The sequence below is a fragment of the Agelaius phoeniceus genome, chromosome 3 (genome assembly GCF_051311805.1).
Source record: "Agelaius phoeniceus isolate bAgePho1 chromosome 3, bAgePho1.hap1, whole genome shotgun sequence".
Lineage (NCBI taxonomy): Eukaryota > Metazoa > Chordata > Aves > Passeriformes > Icteridae > Agelaius > Agelaius phoeniceus.
The window spans coordinates 38,971,853-38,992,032 of NC_135267.1; the positions used below are offsets into that span (position 1 = coordinate 38,971,853).

A 20,180-nucleotide genomic window follows, 5' to 3' on the forward strand; every position below is an offset into this window, starting at 1 on the left:
AGGGAAGCGGCCACAGCACCAACCTGATGGAGGCTCAAGGAGCATTTTGACACTGCTCTCAGGCACATGGTCCTGTGCAGAGCCAGGAGTTGGACTCCAGGATGCTTGTGGGTCCCTTCCAACTCAGCATATTCTGTAATTCTGCAAATATACACATATATGCAATTTTTCATAACTCAGGAAAAATGTAACTAAATACTTTGAAAGTACATTTACAATGGTATCAGCACATGTTCAGGATTTAAGATGGGGCTTCCCAAATGGTGGAGAAAAATATCTCTTAGACTTTAGCTTGTCCTCATGAATAAACATCACTAAGGAGAGACAGGAATTTCAGAAAAGGGGCTGAAGAAAGAAAATATTTTTCTGCCTAAAAGGCTGAAGGAGATAGCACATTAAATGCAAAATATTTTATTTATTGCAAACAAAAGCTGTGATAACAACATTGCACAATACTGAATTTTAAGGTTTTGAAATTCTCAAAAATCACTCTTGTGATTTTTTTTTTTGCTCTATATATATCTTTATATTTTTACATTAGTTTTACATTATGACAAGAGTAAATTACTTACAGAAATTAAGACAAATTGTATATAGCCTGCCACCTTACTAATGTTTCATTTATATGTAACTGAGTGTAACCATTTAACTTTGATCTGAAAGGATGATCAGATTCATTGCTCTGCTAATCATACAACAGAATGATACAGTCTGCACCAATAGTTTTTTAAACAATTAGAAGTATATGGGAATTTACTGTGTGCTGCGTGTTTTCTACAAAATGTGGGTAATAACTCACTTTGTTACTTTACTAGAGCAACAATTTCTCCCTTTTGATTTGCAGCAAAAACGCAGACAAATGCATAAGTCCAACATTTTCAGAGCCAGTGCTGAACAGCCTGGAGGGCAGTAGTGAAAGTCCTGAGTGCAGGATGGGTCCCTCGATGAGCCATGAGGAGAGACCCGGCCTCTGCCCTGAACCCTGCTTCCTTAAGCTGCTGTGCAATTTCCTCCACATCCCAGCGCCCCTGCCCCTGGTTAGCCAGGAGGTGCTCAATGAGGCGTGGGCAGAAGGCAGTGGACATGCACTTCACCACCAGCTTGGCGTTGAGGAGCAAGGAGAGTATTTCAGCATCACAAGTGGAATCATCAACCTGCAAAGAAAGAGAAATTCAAAGTAATTAACAATTAATTACCAGATAGAGCCATCAGGTAGAACATGTCACGATGGTTCTGACTGCACATGTGACCTTCAAAGTGAGAGGAGTATTCCCCACAGATTACTTACAGGGACACAGGCTTTGCATATGTCAGAATATGTAAAGGTATGTCTTTAACACTCTACCACATTAATATAGATATCTGACCTGCACAAAGTTAAGGAATAAGAATGCTTAACAGCCTGGGATTACACCACCAGCTTTATAGACTTTTCACAGGTTTTCAGTCCCAGTGCAGCATAGATCATACCATTTAGCTCCATATCAAGAATGACAATCTGAGGAAGGTCAGAGAAGAGTATATTAAATTTTGGTCACTTTATATTAATATATTACATTACTTTTCACATGTTAATATGACAGGCAACATTCACAGACTCAATGAGCACCCACAGCAAGGATGAGATTTTCAAAAGAATATAACATATTGAAAGATGTGAAACAGAGCTGCTACCTCTGAGAGACATCCTGGATGCCACAAAAAATGTGGTTACTTGATATATGAGAGCATAATACTCTCTTGAGAATCTTGTCTGTAGCTTTACAAATAACACTATAGAATACTTTAAATTCTATTTCAGTTAATTTTGATATGTCTTTCCTGGTTTCTTTGAAATACAGCACTGTGTTAATTTACCACTTAATGAAGCACAATTGAACAACTACATATAACCAAAAAAGGGACCCCACCCAGAGGGACCTTGACAAGCTTGATATGTGGCCCTGAGCGGTCTTCATGAAATTCAACAAGTCCTAGTGCATGGACCTGCATCTGGGTTGGTGCAATCCCAAGCACAAATACAGGCTGAGCAGAGAATGGATTGAGTGCAGCCTGAGGAGAAGCATCTGGGGATGTTGGTGGACAAGAATTCCAACATGACCCATCCATGTGCTCTCACATCCCAGAAAGCCAATCAATCATATCCTAAGCTGCATCCCAAGCAGTGTGGGCAGCAGGGCATGGGAAGGGATTCTGTCCCTTTGCTCTCCCAACCTGGAGTGCTGCACTCAACTCTGAGATCCCCTACATAAAGCATAAAGACATGGACATTTTGAAAAGAGTGCAGAGGAGGCCACCAGGATGCTCAGAGGGCTGGAGCACCTCTCCTATGAGGACAGAGCGAGATGCCAGGACTGGAGACATTAAGGCCCTGGAGACACCTCACAGCATCTTCCAGTACCTAAAAGGGGCTACCAGAGAGCTGGAGAGGGACTTTTTACAAGGGCAGGGGGTGACTGGATAAGGAGGAATGATGAAACTGTAAAAGGACATGTTTGGATTAGGTATTAGCAATAAATTCTTTATTGTGAGGGTGGCAAGGCACTAGCATAGATTGTCCAGAGAAGCTACAGGTGTCCCATTGCTGGGAGTGTTTCAAGGTCAGGCTGGATGGAGCTTTGAGCTACCTGGTCTAGTGGAAGGTGTCCCTGTTCATGGAAGCGGGATTGGAACAAGATGATCTCTAAGCTCCTTTCTAACCCAAACAATTCTGTGATTTTGTGATAAAAACAGGACCAGAGGAGGTCTAGACAACAGGTTTCAATTAATGCACCTTCTCAAGTTACAAATAAATGAATCAAGTTATGATACATTTACAAAACCACCTCCCAGTTTAAAAGGAAAAAGAAAATTGTCTGATTACTTTCTGCTTAATTTTCTATAAAAATTATGTGCCAACATCCATGATTGGTACCAGAGTACCAGCAAGTAATAAACACCCTATGATAAGTTATTTAGCACCCTTGAAGAGCAATTCAACTGCTACACAGGACATGACTACTGCACAAAGGAAGATTGGCAGTGACACTTTACAGTTGTAATCAAGCCATTTTAAATCTAATTAGCACAGAAAGTCCAGTTTACAAAACAGTTCTAAGAACTGCAGGGATGTCCAGCCTTTAGGCTACCCAATCTTAGTCTTCAATTATTTAGCAACTGCCGAAAGTTAACGACAGAAATGTTTTCCTGTTGAAGACAGGCTGATCATTAAATAAAATGGGTCAACAAACAGCTGAACATGAGCCAGAGTGTGCCCAGGTGGCCATGAAGGCCAGTGGCATCCTGGCCTGGATCAGCAATAGAGTGGCCAGCAGGACCAGGACAGGGATGGTCCCCTGCACTCGGCACTGGTGAGGCCACACCTCAAATCCCGTGTCCAGTTCTGTGCCTCGCACTTGCAAGAAAGACTTGCAAGGTGCTGGAGCATGTCCAGAGAAGGGCAATGGGCTGGGGAAGGATCTGGAGACATATGAGGAGCTGCTGAGGGATCTGGGAGTGCTTATCTTGGAGAAAAGGAGGCTCAGGGGACATCTGAATTTCCCCTGAATTCAGGGGAATTATTGTTCTCTACAACTGCCTGAAAGGAAGTTACAGTCAGATGGGAGTCAGCCTGTTCTCCTAATTAACATGTGACAGGACAGGAGGAAGCATACTCAGGTTGTGCCAGGGGAGGTTTACACTGGATATTAGCAAAACATTTCTTTATGGAAAGAGTTGTCAAGCATTGGAACAGGCTGCCCAGGTAAGTGGTTGAGACTTGGTTTAGAGAGGACTTTGCAGTGCTGAGTTAACATCTGGACTTGGAGAGACTTCACAGGTATTTTCTAACCTAAACAATTCTGATGCCAAAATTTCTAGTGTTGGCATCCTGCAGCACACCATGAAGCACACGAAGCCATTATCCAAACAGCTGCCATCTCTTCTGAAATGGGGCTGAAGGGATATTCTCTCGCACCTTGAAGCTCTGCGTGGTCTATTCTTAACTTGTATGTAGAATGGGACTTTACACAGGGCTTCACTGTTTGATTTTATGAACATAAAATGCAAATAGGAATTACAGTAGTGAGATTGAGAGCAGATGCAAGGTTTAATTTAAATTTTTTTAGGCTACTATTCAGTTAAGAAAAACTGCTATAGATTAGTGTGATTTTATGTACCAGAAATGTACAAAATTGAGAGAGAGAAATCTGAAAGAAGACTGTTCCTAGCACAGACCATCTGAGCTACACTACAGGGATGAAGATACCCATGCAACCCACAAGCAGAGAAACCTGTCTGCGCTCACAAAGAAATGAGATCAGTGTGGTTTCACATAAAACAACACAGCTCACAAAAAGGCTCTTGGGTTGTGCCCCACAGCTCATCCTTAGGCTCAAATAGATCAGTAGGTTTAAACTGATTAACGTTTCCCATTTTCTGACTTGCAAACTGTCTGAAGCCTTGGTAAGGAAGAGGAAACTTCTGTAATTTAGTTGTCTCCAGGCAACTGGATGGAGACACATGATGGCAACCAGACCCTATGAATGCATTTTGTGCAGTTAAGGCCACTGTCTGTTCCACCATTCTTTGGGAAGTCATGTGGGGTCTGGCAGGTGTGGGAAGAACACAGAGACACCAAGGTTTAATGAGAATTGCATTTAAAAATAGGCAGCAAAGAAAGCTCAATTGACTAATTTAATTTACCAGTTTTACAGCTCCAGATCATGCCAATTTTGGGGTTATCAATTGCATATATAAAGACATTTCTAGTCATTAGTTTAAATAAAAACAACAACTTACAGAGATTGTCAATGAATTGATACATGTTTACAAACCTTGAGACACCTTATACATTGAACAGCTCTGTTTAAATAGAACCGTAAGATTTTTTTTTAATTAAATCATTGTAAATGTAGCTTAAGACTACATTTATTTAAAATTAATTTTAAATCAGAACAACAAGCATTAAAGTGAAAAAAACTCTACCAAAAGGCAAACAGAGAAAGCATGTATTTTTAAAGAACTACACCACAGAGAGTACAGTAAGTTTTTTTATGCAAGAAATTGCTCAGCAAAACTATGACTCTCCAATCTAAAAAAGAGACAGCTTCAAGGGCATAGGGCAGATAGCAACATCATCAAAATTATAAAGGGATTAATTAAAAACATTATCTTATTAAAAAAGTAAAAAATATAAAGCATCAAATTAACCTAGTGGGATCAGATTACGAGAAAATAAAAAATAGGATTTTTTGCTCTTGAATTCTCTGTCAAATGATACTTCAAGATGTAAAAGCTCATCCAAGTCTAAGAAGAAATTGCACAAAACCAAGAAAAGAAAACCACTGTCAATTACTTAGCAGATACATACAGCTGAAAATAACCAGAAGTTTGGAAAGTAGTATTTCAGAGAAAGAAATACTGTACATCTGCCCCATTGTTACTCCTCACTAGACTTGTAATTCTTCCATCTGTTCAAGCCAGGATGCTGTTCCAGATGGCATTTTGATCCTCAAAATGTTACATTTAAAAAAATATTAATGGAAATCAACCTCCAGAATTATTTTTGCTTGCCATACATACCGAATACTAGCCTACAGTAGATACAGACTCCTAAATACACCACATTTTCATTTTCAAAATCATTCTTTTGAGTCTGTAAGACAGTAAAACCCAGCAAGTAAAAAACAACCACCTTACTATCCCAGTTTTAAAAAGCTGTTTTTTTCTGGGCAGTCAGCTCAGTCAAGATCTTACCAATGAATCACTTCTGATCTGCCTGCAGATGCAGAGCCCTTGCTATCCCAAGACCCTAACTAGTCCATAAAACTAAGACTATTGCTAATCCCAGAATCACTGGGATTAGCAATGATTCCAATGATATGGAATGCAGCTGACTGCAGTTTAAAGAGGTCTCAGAGGTGCAGGTTATCTTCTGCACAAATTAACACCCAGCCACTTTCCATATTGTGTGAATAAACTATGACCCACAATAATGACAGAATCAGAGTGTCATTATGCCTATCTAGAACTCCATGCTAAGGGTGATAATTTTTTCATTACAGTAAAATCTGGAAGGTTTAAATGGGAGCAGCTTTCACTTTTCATATCCATCTCTCCTTCAGGAGAATTTGTCAGTGTAGATTTAGCATGATGCCCACACACAATGTCCATGGTTACGAGTAAAAGATCTAATGGGGATAATTACTTTAAGGAGAACTGACTTTTTTCCCTTGGCTTTCCTATTTAGGTTGATATCTGCTTCCAAGCACTGAGGTGTAGGCATTCAAGTGGTACCTCTGCCCTTATGAGAGCACTTGGAAGTACTGCATCCAGGTGTGGAGCCTCCAGCACAACACATGGACTTGTTGGAATGGGTCCAGAGAAGGTGATGAAGACAGTCTTAGGAGCACCTCTCCTATGAAGATTAGCTGACAGGGGTTTTCAGCCTGGAGAAGAAGAGGCTCTGGGGAGACCACACAACAGCCTTTCAGCACAACAGAGCTGGAGAGGGATATTTTCCAAGAGCAGTTTGGAGTGTTAGGACAAGAGGAAATACCCAATCTAAACCAATCCCCTTACTTCAAATGGTTTAGATTGGATACTAGAGAGAAATTCTTCACTGTGAGGGTGGAACAGGTTGCCCAGAAAAATTGTAGATGCTGCAGCCCTGGAAGTGTTCAAGGCCAGGATAGCTTTGAGCAGCCTGGTCTAGTGGAAGGTGTCCCTCCCACGCAGGGTTTGGAACTAGATGATCCAATTCCCCATCAGTACTGTTTGCACAGGCATCCAGAGGCTCTGGCATTACCAACAAGCAAAATTTCACCCATAATTTCTGCATCAGAAAACCCGTAAGTTATGAAAGGGAAGGGCTGCTGATGACCTAACAGCAGTAAAGAACTGAAACCACTGTTTCCCAGAATATTCCCTTCTCCAATACTATTCGAGATGAAAATGCTTTTCTTTTTATTTGTTCCTGGAGTACAGATCTATAGAACAAATAAATAAGGGGAAAAGAAACAAGTGACATAAAAAATCCTGGAAAAATAAACTGGAGAAAGATATTTTATCATAATCACCATTAGCTTATAATTTAACTATTTTTTTTAAAGATTAAGCCCCATTAAGTGAATAGCCATAAATGGCATACACTGGAGAACACTAGAAATTCCATTATTCCACACAAAATGTGTGATTGTTCACATTACATTTTTCAGTAAAACATGTTATGAAGGTAGATTCAGTACTTCATCACTGAAATTATAACATGCAAATAAAGCTGAACTATTTTTTCAGACTACAGCATTCTCCTTGTTCCACTTTCTATTAAAGTATTGATTGAATAAGTATTTGCACTGCTTATATTAACCCCCACTTGTTAGCTGTTTTAACATTATAGGTACCAACAGACAATAGAGTATTTACTTGCTCTCTCAGATGTATAAAAATCAGTTTTCATCTCTGAAAATGCACAGTGCACAGACAACACTGAAATCCCTCTCAAAAACAATCTGACTTTTAAGGGCTCTATTAGCAGTAATAAGATTATTTAGGTAAACTGTTTTTTTAAATTACTCACACAGTACACAACATAGGGGAAGAACAGTTATTTCTATTACTCAGAAAAGACAAGTGGCAGCTCATTTAAAGACACACAATAAAAAGAGGGGTCTGCAATTTCAAAAAAGCTTACGCAAAAACTTGGTTGGTTTATTACAGGCAAAAGCTGCACAATTTCTAGTATCAGCACTTCAGCATCATCCTTAACTGTAAACATCCATAAAGCTGTCAGCAGCATACAACAAATGGCTAACTAATACATCCTATCAGCAAGGAAGTGCTGTATTTTTCTCACAGCCATGTTTGGGAGCTGTGTTAGCACTGGACTGGGGAATCAATAGCCATGATTCCCCTCTGCCAGCTGTTATTTGTCTGTTTCCTGTTTATTGTAAGCAGAAATGGCTTTCCTATGAAAAATTAATTTAGATTTTGACAAAAGCATTAACTGCCTGAATACTGTTTTTTAAAATGCAAAAAGTATGCACAGAAAGTGATACTGAATAAACAACATTGGCATAGCTAAGTAATATATGCTCTTTCAGTACAACAGCAAACAATGTAATCATAAGAGATGCATATAAAACAAGGAGTAAGAGGTACTTTTTATACAATATAGGAACAGCTTTTACATTTAGCACACCACTCTTCTGTACTAGCTGCTTTTCTAACTCTGTCACATTCCAGGTACTGGCTAAGCTCTATGCCTGGTGCAATAAAGTCAACAGTTAAATCTTCATTGACTTAAAGTAAACCATTAGACCAAAGCTAACTGCTTCAAAAATTCTAGGTTATTCAGCACTCTTGCAGAACTGTATGCTCAAATTAATACTGAATTTAGAAGGAAAAACTAGAAACAACTTATCAAGCTGCCTCCTGTAAAAGAAAGCCAAAAAACCCCAAAATTATCTTGGGCATGCACAGGTATACAAAATGCTTTATACCAGCAAGAAGCTAATAAGGTTCCTGGCCCTAAAACTCCAATATAATGTAATCAGCTTAGAGTGTAGGAAAGCTGGAGCACACTAGAAAGAAATGGCCAGTTTCAAGAGCAATACAATTAGTAACCATTCAGTAAGTGCTACTGCACAGCATTATGCTTTAAAAATAGTTAAATAAAACATATTTGGACACTTATTCCTGCTGACAAGCTTCAGAAAGAACTCAAAGAACTCAATTTTAAAAGGCTAACAAGAACACAGATGAGAAAGTACATGCATATATCAGATTATCTGATTTGTGCTTGCCTTTCAATGAGATCATCTTGTTTAAAAGTTACTAAAAAGCCTTGTTTTGTAGAAATAAAATCTAAAATTGCAGGTGGTAAAAGAAAACAATCAATATACTATTGTTTTGGTGGTTAATATTTATGCAATTGTTTTGTAAAAAACACAGAAAATTTGTGGTTAGGAGACTAAATAAATTTCATCATGCTTATTTGCTGAAAAGCAAATGTACAGGGAAAAGACAGTTATGTAATGTTATATAGCAAGTGACATCTGCATTAATGTCTTCCAGTTCTTGCCCAAAGACAGTATTTAGATTTCTTCTCCAGAAACTCTGGCACCAGGTCTTTTTAGAATGGCAGGAAAGTCCCTGAACATACCATCACATCAAAACCAGTGACATAACAGCTCTCCAAGTGTATATAAACACATGCCACATTTGTCAGAAACAAGCTGAGTCATCTGACATACTTTATCACTTAAAAAACCCCCAAGTGAGGGAATATGAACACAGAGGTAACAATCTACTTCATGTATCAGAATAGTTTCTGTTCCACCACACTGACAAAAAACAGCATACCAAGTATTTAAAGGAAGTGCTATGAGGTTTAATCACTCAAATATGTATAAAAGCTCTTACCAGCCCTGTGTTACTGCTCACTGTGGACACAAGAGCTGTGCAAAACCTTAACAATGGTAAGTGTCTCAGCAGTCTCTGCTTACTACACCAAGATAAAAGAGCTAACTTATTACCTCAGCCTCTGAAAGGTGGTTCATTCAAGTGTTCATACCTTAGCAACAGCTGTTATCTGCTCCAGTGCCACAGCATGAAGGTCTTGGTCTTTGCTTTCTACCAGCAGTTTCAGGGATGGCAGCAGGAGGGACTGGTTAAGCAGCAGCAAACATAATTCTTTTATACACTGAAATAAAAAGTAAATTCTCTCAGCGTGATCTCTGAAGATACTAACATCATCATTCACAATAAAATTTATGAAAATTTTATGTCAAATACAAAATGAAAACCACACTTCCACAACAAATGAACTCCCTGTTGGAAACAAATCCTTGGAAACTAGAAAGAACAAATTTTTAAAATGTGGAATACTGGTTAAAGTGCAACATTTGTTAAATTAAGACAAGGCAGGTACTGAATCACCATTACAACCAGGAGTTTTACTGAAAAATAACAGCAGTCCCACAGCTCTCTGTGGGACTAACATATTTGTGCTTACTGAAATACTGCAAAACAGAGGAAGAAACACTAACAGACACCTGTGACAATTCTGTAATTCAATTATGCAATCAGAAAAGTAGAATAAAGAGGAAATAACAGCACATACCAGATTTGAATAATGTTTCTGTTGCAAAAAGCTTCAAAATTTTATACAATATTTTACACACAATTAAGGTTTAGCAAATTAAGTTTCTGCCATTCATCTAGTTTCCTATATTTGATAATACAACATAAATTTAGCATCACACAACTTCAAGATAAAACTGTCCAGAAAATACCTTCTAAAAAAAGGTGTTTTATACCTTTATATATAAGGTATTTTTAATAGAACATCCCTCAACAAATCTATTGTGCACTTCTAAAACTTTACCTTGTCCCTTAGTTAAACAACCAAAAAACATGTCCTACACGTGAGCTGTTTTATTTTCCTCAGTATTGTAGTGAGTTGTCCATTTATATGTCAAAAAATATTTCAACCTACAAATTATATTAGAAATCAAATTCTAACTTCCCTTTCCCTTTTTGTCATTTCTGAGAATTTAGGTTGCTTGTCACAACCACTTCTGAACGAGGCCCATCAGAGATGTCCCATTTTCCAAGGCGCTTTACACTAGGGACTCTGGATATTGTATGGTAGTTACATTGAAAATGGTTTCCATCTCTTAAGAGAAGCACTCTGTTTCACTCTAACAATTTGAGAGCAATTGTCAAAGGAGCTCATCAGCTAAATATTAAGCTAAGAGAATGCAAGTCATGTATTTTTTATGTCTTTTGAACTTTAATGATAACTGTAACAATTTAATGACCAAGATGATTCACACATTTAGTAGCATAGTTTCAGCAGCCGTGAGCCTAAAAGCCTAATTATTATTTGAAGATGAGGAGACATTAAATACTCCAAATATAATGTACTGCACAGATACATGGCTTTGCTTGGGACAGGGAGCTCTCTGGCTGTACTTGCTCAGTCTTTTCCAAATTTACACCTTCAAGAAAAACAGCCTAGAAGGACATATTCCATCACAGTAGCTCTGAGTCACTTAGCAAGCCTTGTTCTCTTATTCAGACTTGCTCCTTTAAACTCATATTCAGTACTGCTACTGATTGTTGATGCTTAGAATCACACAGTATACTGAGTTGGAAGGGACTCACAAGCATCATCAAAGTCCAGCTCCTGGCCCTGCGCAGGACCATCCCCCAGAGTCACAGCACATGCCTGAGAGTATTGTCCAAATGCTTCATAAACTCTGTCAATCTTGGTGCTGTCACCACTTCCCTGGGGAGCCTGTTCCAGTGCCCAACACCTCTGGGGAAAGAACTTTTTCCTAATATCCAACCTAAATCCCCTGACAAAACTTCAGGCCATTTCCTCAGGTCCTGTCCCTGTCACCAGGGAGCAGAGATCAGTGCCTGCCCCTCCTCTTCCTCTCCCAAGGAAGCTGTAACTGCAGTGAGCTCTGCCCTCAGTCTCCTCCAGGCTGGACAGACCAAGTGACCTCAGTCACTCCTCACACGGCTTCCCCTCAGGGCCCTTCACCATCCTCATGGCCCTCCCTTGGACTCTCTCTAATACATAATGTCTTGTATTGTGGCACCCAAAACTGCCCCACAGTGCAGAGCAGAGCAGAGCAGGACAATCCCCTCCCTTGCCCAGCTGGCCATGCTGTCCCTGATGCCCCCAGGACAGGATTGGCCCTCCTGGCTGCCAGGGCACTGCTGGCTCAGTTTGAACTTGCCATCAACCAGGAGCCCCAGGCCCCTTTCTGTGGCACTGCTGTCCAGCCTCTCATTGCCCAGTTGGTAAACCCAGGTTTGCCCCATCCCAGGTGCAGAATCCAGCACTTTGCCTTGTTAAACTCCACACTGTTGGTGATTGCCCATCCCTGTGATTTGTCCAGGTCTCTGCAGGGCCTCTCTATCCTTGAGGAAGTCAACAGCTCCTCCCAATTTCGTGGAATGGGCATGATTGTCGTTAATGATATGATGTGGATCAAGGAATAAGAAGACTAAATAAATACATTAAGCTTTGTCTGAGCATTCATATGCTTATTAAACTCATGGTAATTTCATATTCCACTGGATTGTTTTGAGCTGCATACCTGCCATTCTAGCAAACTTACTTAATGAAAAGTCATGAATTCACTCTACACCTCTTTTCTTGAAAATATGTATTCACACCAATATTCAGAAAAATAAATTCTGAGAGTCATAAAATACATCTGAGCAAAACAGGAATTTTATCATGCTTGGTAACACTTCTCTCTCAAAACCAGCTGGACAAGTAGAATAACTTTCTGCCTGATGGTAGCATGTCTAGCAGACATACTCAGTCTTAACTACCATACACAAGTACAGAAGAAGCCGTAATCTCTTCTGAAGAAGAAAGACACATTCTAACAACTGCATTTCTTTTTCCACAGGAAGGGACTGGACAGCTTGCCAGCCATGGAAGACTGTCCAAGTATCAACTTGTATCACTGTCACTAATGACTACAGGGCTCCTCTGGACAGGAATTGAAAACCCAAGCCCAGGAAGGAAGGCATCACCCACAGCACTTCTTGGAGCAACATAAGTGGGTTTCTGTTCTGCAGTGAGCACTTGAAAGCGTTCAAATATCTGCTGCCTGCCATGAGAGGCACTGCTTAGAGGGGGTTTGATGTTATCTGTGAAAAGGTCAAGGGAAGCCCAATTCAAAATCTGAATTACCAAGATTTAGCTGAAACTTTTGTATGACAACTTCTGTCCTCTCTAGTTATGCAGCTATCAGTGGCTCACTGTGACAGGCAAGGCAAATAACCCATATGTCATTGGAGTCTGTTTTGGGTCCAGTATTATTCAGTATTTTCATGGATGGCTTGAAGGGCCAGATAATGAGTACAAACAGCATTATGTCTGGAGAGGCTAAAAACAGACTCAAAAGCACCATTTAAATTCAACATCATCTGAAGAAAATTAGCAGACATAACTGTGGACAAAATCACACTATCTAAAATCATATCTAAACCTCAGGAAAAACTAGCTACAAAAATTAGAAAAAAAGGAGACCAACTGTCTGCTGTATTATTCCAGGAGATAAGTATCTCAGCCTCTAGGACCCCAGGGTGATTACAGATAAGGGACTAGATGCATTGTCCCATGTTAACTGACACATGACCCATAGGCTGAGAGAAGAACATGAGATATTCAGAGGAGTCACATTTTTAACAATTACGTAGTGGAGAAGGATTTATCCCTTTCTAAAGAGATTAATCAGGCAGTGCAGATGTTGACAGTCCAAGCATGTGTCTTCCAGGCAAATAAAACAATGCTTTCTTCCACTAAAAGGAATGGAGGTATCTATCCATTGAATAATGCAAATTAAAACCCTAAACAAACAAACAACCCCACAAAATACCACCCCACAAAGCAAACATAGAACAATTAAAGCTATGTTACTATCCAAAAGACATTTAAGAAGTACTTGGCTTAAAAAGCTAGATAGACCAGTAGGAATGGAATGAAATAAGTGGAATGAAAAAAAAGAGTTAAATCCTTCATGACTATATCCAAAGATGGTTTTTCTAACTTCTAGACCACAAGAATTGAAGTTATATGTGTTTTCCATTACAATCTTTGAACTTGGCAAGGTTGTAATGGGGGAGAATTGAATGGCATATGTTTTTCATGATAATTAACTGGTTTCAGTTTTTAGAATTCCATCATTCCAGATTTGTCATCTTAATCAGTCTATATACTGAAATGTCAAATCATCTAAACAGGTTGTCAGTGATCACATTTTCACCTTATTCAGCCACATAACTGTAAATCTGTCATTTGAGCACCTAAGTACTGTAGCCATACAGACAAATAAATTACTTAAATTCATACATGCCATTCCTCCTCTTCCCAAGCAGTGACTTACAGGAATACAGCCTATGTTTGTAGGTAACTGTACAACTACACATTTTATTGCAACTCCTTGTCACTGCACAGCATTCTAGCCATAAAAAGATATTTTACATCAGTAAGGCTGTTTAATCTTGATGATTGGAATAACTTCTGATCTGTACCTGTATAGTCATACCTACATGGTGAGCTCTTTCAACATCCTGTAATATTAAAAAACAAAAAAACAAAAAAACAAAACAAAAAAAAAAAAAAAAAAAAAACCAAAAAAAAAACCCCCAAAAAACAAGAAAGGCATCTCCAACCAAAGCTGTATATCAATACCAAAACTCTGATTAAACAGTGACTTGCCAAGGAGATCATGGAGAAGTTTAGAAGTTTACTCAACTAAGAGAAATGCAAACCATGACCCTTCTTGAGCAGAACTCTTGGTGAACTGACTGCTGTATGACAGTGACACTCACAGGGATTTTTCTCCCTTGGTCACTGAGGTGAGGCAGAACATTCTACTTTGACAAAGTTCAGCTACTCCTATGCACACTAAGGTTGTGAGTTTACAAGCTATAATGCATCATTTCAGCACCTACAAAGAAAAGTTACATATAATAATTATACCAGTCCCAGGAACCTGCCTTCCACCAAAGAGTTTTGGTGGGATTAATAAATTAGTAAATGTACTTATCATTTCAGTTTACTGCCACCTTCTGGAATCACGTTTTACAAAGATTTCTGAACTTGATTCAGATGAGTGTGTCGGATTAGGGGGAAAAAAACAAACAACAAACAAAAACCCACACACCCACCTGTCTGTGTTTTAAACAGAATGTGTTGTTTTTATTCTGCTTTTCTTCCTAACATCAGCTGTTTTCTATTACAGACAGTGACTGCATAAAGATAATTATACGAGATTAATCAGCCTACTAAAAATATGCACGACTACTCTGAAATTGTGTGAAGTTTATTAAGAACTTCTCCAGTCTGTCTTCATTAATATACAGTGTTTACATACAAAACACTTCAATAATTTTATACTTAGGAGATGTTTGTATTCAAGTATGCATACATACTTAGGGAAGACAAGTTAGAATATCATAGTTACTACTTAGTAATTACTTGTATATTGAGGTTTTTTCAATCACCATGTTTTTCAGGGGTTCCTCACTAAATCTTTAAGGATTTATTGGTAAGAGAATTACTGATAATTCAAGTAACAATTTTTGCCACACTGATTCAAATGATAATAGATTATTAAAGCCTTTCTACAAATACATTACAGAATAATTTATACTGCCATAGACTTACAAAGATCAGCTAATCCAACCAGCCTCCAACTTGAAGCAAGTCCAATAATATTAAACTGCCCGTGATCCAGTCAAGACTTAAATACCTACAAAGGTAGATTCTCCCTGTCTCTTCTAGGCATCCACCCATTCTAATATTTCACTACTTTAAAGATTAGAAATGTTGTCCTTGGGTGCAATGAGAGTTTTTGATAATGTAACATGTCTCTATTGCCTCTTGTCCTATAACTGAGCATGTCTGAAAAGAGACTGACTAATTCCTCTCCTTGTTTCCTCATTTGACAACTTAAACACATGGTCTCCCATAGTCATCTTTTCTCAAGACAGACTGAATCCGGTTCTCAGCCTCTCTGTTAGCTCGTCATTGGACTTGATCCAGTACAGCAACATCTTATCTGTAGCTGGGACCTTGAAACAGGACTCATAAACATGATACCCAAAGTTAAAACTTACCTTGACGGGGAGCATATGCTTTGTCTCATACAAAGAACGGCAAATTTTCAAAATTTCATTTCCTGTCTTCTCCTTTTCCTCAGGTGGGCACTTCTGCAGCATAAAAGTCCCCAGTTTCACCCAGGGATTATCATCTGTGCATGATCTGCCCAGTAAAAAAAGAGATGTATATAGAATATAAATATACATATAGCATTTTCTGTAGGTTGTTTCTCATGTGACTTAAAAGCACGACTTCATGAAAGAAAGATGTAAGTTTTGAGACAAGTCACTGTCCATAATGCCATCACTCTTTCAATACAACAAAGAAATTTAAATTACATGGAATTATGAAATGCTTATTGCAAACCCTGAGGAATTAGACACCAGATAAAGACTGATCAAATTGGAATAGCACAGGATCTCCTCCTGGCTTTACACCAGCTGATTTCCCAAGCAGAGTGGTATCAAGGGAGGGGTGACAGGAATCCAGCATTCCTAATTTTGTTTGCTTTGATCACATTCTAACAGCTTCTGTTTCTCAGTATCTGTCTCTTGCTTCTGAGAGGAAAATATACAGCCAGATTCACATTTTAATTTTCAGGTCCAATGAGTATAGACAAAAATAAACTTTTCTCCACAGCCCATCCAAAAAGGGTCAGGAAGTGAAGTTACTTGCGTCTGAACTCTGCTAGTAGATATGGATACAGTTACATTTGTTTTACATATTTATTTATTTAAAATGTTCTTTTAATTCCTCACAGAACCTCATGCTATGTCACCATTACAGAATCAGACATAAACAGATGGCAGACAGTAGATACAAGTAAATTTCATCATGCAGGATAGCAAACACAGTGCTTACTGTGAAGTTGTTTTTCTGTTGCTGCAACATTTTTACATTTTTTTTACCTATAGTCATTATTTGGTAGATCATGGAGATATTTTGGATACTTTTGTTAGGAACAGGTGTACTGGCTAGGAGTGGATGTAGTGACAGAAATGGGTAACAGACCACTTTTAACTGATAGCACAAAGCTCAACACTGGAACACACCTACACTGCCGTTTTTCTAATGTAAATTAAGTTGATGCATTTCAATTCCCACCTACAGTGGGCTAAAAGCATGCACAATTACAGCTTCTATAATGATTGTATTAAGCCACAATAACACAAACTCTATGTCATCTGTGCATAAACTTAAGAAGGTACAAGAACCATTTTAAAAATCACCCCATCAATTTCTCTGGTCAGTAATCAGCATCCCAAAGACACGGTAAACCTTTCACTTTAGCTTAAAAAAAAACAAACAAGAACAAAAAAACCAACTCACAGCAGGACCAAAAGTGGCAATTTAGTATTATAATTTAGTGGAAATTAAGATACTCATTTAGTACATGTGACAAGAAGCAGTAAAGTGCTGTCAAAGTGCTGCTTTTCAAAGTTATTATTTTGCAGCAATTGTTAAAGCAACACATTAATATAATTGTAAATGGAGTCTGTTAAGAGAGTCTGTTGGATTGACATACCAAGTGTCTGACAGCTCTGGAGAGGACAACCACCAATATCTACTGTTTCATACATAAAAGCTCTCTCCTGCTCATCGTCCACTTCCAGAAGTACACACTGTAAACAAGTAAAGGCAGCCCCATACACAGCTGTCATTACAGCCCAAAACAAAAACCAGACAGAGAAGCTAGGAGTGGGAAACTCTGAATGCAAATTAAATAGAAGTCATTGTCTTTCTTCCTTCTGACAACTTAATTGAGCCTTTCCATCAGTCACAGTCACTGTGCACAGAGCTGTCAGAAATCTGGCTGGGAACAGCAGAGCTCCTCCTCTCCGCTCCTTTCAACGTGATGGGTTGAAACCCTAGATGCCAGATTATTTAGCAAACACAACATGAGGCACTGAATCTCTGAATCCCCAGTCATGGCAGAAGAAGAAAAAAATCCCTGAAACTCCATCTTTGCCACTGGTTAAAGGGATAGCTCCTGCTCTGTGATCCATTTCTTACTTAGAGGCCCAGAGTCAAAATCAATTTCCATTTCTATAACTGCTGCCCCCAGAGCACATTAAGAAAATCTCCAGGAATTTTCCATTAGAAGAAGGAAACAGAAATCACACTATAAAACACAAAAATAAATGGAAAGATGCAAGGCCATGAAGACCTGCCATATACAAATTTATTTAAGTAAATGATCAGATTATATAGTTTACATACATAAAGCTTTACTCATCACAATTCCTTATAACTCCTGTGCCCTATTAACAACTATCTGCTATCTCTAATTAAACCAAAATTAAGTTACCAAAATCTGATACCAATAGGAAAAATTCAGTTTTCTTCTCTCCTGAATTTTACTTTAGTAACTGTGATTGTAAAAAAATTATTTCTCATCATAAAAATGCAATGACTTCAAAACCACAGCAGAAACACCTTACATTTTTTCCCAACACCAAAAGAGGAAAAACCAGGATCAAGACTAAAAAAGTGAACTAAAGTACTGAATCTCTAACACTAGGGTTATTTCAGTTCCAAAACACCTTATCAATATTTATAATAAATATAAAAAATGCCTTTTGAATGTACGCAGCAAGTTCCAAAGGACTGCAGAGCTTCAGGTACTGTCAATAATTTTTTTTAAGAAACACCTTTATGAAATGTTTAAAATGACATCTGACTATGAGCCATCTGGGTGGAGAAGCATGCATGCATAACAAGGGTATGAAAATGAAATTTTAAGAAGTGTACAGCTTTGAGTGCTGACTGAAACAACCAAGCTACCTCTCTGTTTTCTCACAGTAAACACAGCATATTATGACAAGAAGAGAATCATACTCGTGATAATAAGTATTATTTTACCTGGAGTGTTTCAGAAAACAAGAACTCAAAAAACCATTAAGTATGGGCTTACTAACATAGAGGTTACAAAAATTAAAAGCCTACCAAAAACTCCCTCAAACCTTCTTTTATTTCTCCTTCCCTTTAAACCTTTTACAGAATGTAAATTGTGTTTTCCAGCTTTATATTCAATTCTAAGTATTAGATATTTACTGCTAGATTGAAAACCTAAATTCTAAATATTCACATGACTCACACTTAAATTCCCCAGTTCCTGTAAGGATCGTTACATTGACTGGAAACAATAAGCAATAATGACCCTCCTCCTGAAGGAGAGGAGGAAAAAAAGAGTAAAGAGTAAACAAAAATGTTAATACATACAATTTTAACTTCTTGATGCTTTCCTCTTTGCTCAAAAATTTGTAAATACAACTTGCTTTAAAATGAAATTGTTGAAAATATTGCTAAGAAAACAGTTCCTGTTCTTTACGCCCAACCATCCTAAAGATAGGCTTTTCTGGAACACATGCACACATACATCCATAAACCCCATGGCTGCTAAGCATAGCTGAATGCTGTTAATGTGGAATTATGGAACAGGGGAGAAGAGGGAAGAACTGTGACTGTGTAATTGCCTAGGAGCCATAATAACTACTTTAGACTCTAAAAGAGTTATGATACAGGTGACCTAAGTATTTGCAGAAATTTTCACTTCCAAGATTGATGAAGTCGAAGAGGTGTTCCCCACTCTGAAATTTGATCCACAGTTAGTTGTGACTACACCTTTTATTTCTTTCTTTCTGGTCTTCACTGTAGGAAGTCAGACTGGAGGAACATAACACCAAGAGGTAGATATTATAATGTATTTTTTTTTATGTACTCTGTAACAGAACAGTAGCAAAGAACTGCCCATATACAAGAAGGGCTCTCCTTTCACAAACTCTTTCGTCTTTCTGTTCAAAACAAAGAAAACAGATTTTGCTAATTGCAGCAGTATTTCACTTGACCTTTTGTTCTTTAAGTTTTAGATTTTTGTTAAAGGTAGTGTGTAGATTATAAAAAAATTGACAGTTCCCACACACCGAGGCATCCAATTTGCAATTACAATCAAAACTGAAACTTAAAATGGAAGTTGAAATATGAATTTGTGACAGATCCCACAGCAGTCCTTGTAATTCTTAATGTACTGAAAACAATTTTTGGCTTGTAAAACTGTCACTAAAGAATTTAGGTTATTGCTTATCCAGAAATTCCAAACAAAGTGCAAGCTTGAATGTTAAAAACTTTTACAGATTACCTTGTAACCCACCAGTTCTCTACACAAACATAAGATAGTTACTCTTCAGAAAAAGATAGCCTTAACTTTTCTGAAAAATCAATGCACATAAACACTTTGCGTGTGGATGTAGTCCCCAAGTTAAAATAGTTTGTAATCAATACCCTTAAGTAATCCAAAATAAATACCACTTAATAACTCTAACCTAACTACTGTGAGACATGGCTAGCCAAAATATTTATTAATATTACTTCTCTCTGAAAGATACATGATCCTTGCCTCTCCACATGAGTTTATTTGAATACTTATATCTTGGAAGTAATTAGTTAAAAAATTAGTTTAAAAATTTAGCTGCTGTATTCTATACTTTCAAATTTATTTAGAAAGTCACAAAAAAAACCCCAAAGAACTGATAAAATATTTTATTGCCTATAGTCTGGATGT

At 38.0% G+C, this 20,180-nt stretch overlaps 1 protein-coding gene across 1 annotated transcript in view; it reads right to left on the bottom strand.

The window, feature by feature from the left end:
• Window positions 1–395: 395 nt before the first annotated feature.
• The window catches only part of NBAS (NBAS subunit of NRZ tethering complex), a 161,214-nt gene continuing 141,429 nt past the window's right edge, over window positions 396–20,180 (bottom strand). Inside the window, exons 50-52 of the mRNA XM_054630256.2 lie at window positions 15,637–15,781; window positions 9,554–9,682; window positions 396–1,154 (exon numbers count right to left, since the gene is read on the bottom strand). Coding sequence (XP_054486231.2) covers window positions 879–1,154; window positions 9,554–9,682; window positions 15,637–15,781 — 550 coding nt within the window. The 3' untranslated portion in view covers window positions 396–878. The remainder of the gene's footprint in view (window positions 1,155–9,553; window positions 9,683–15,636; window positions 15,782–20,180) is intronic.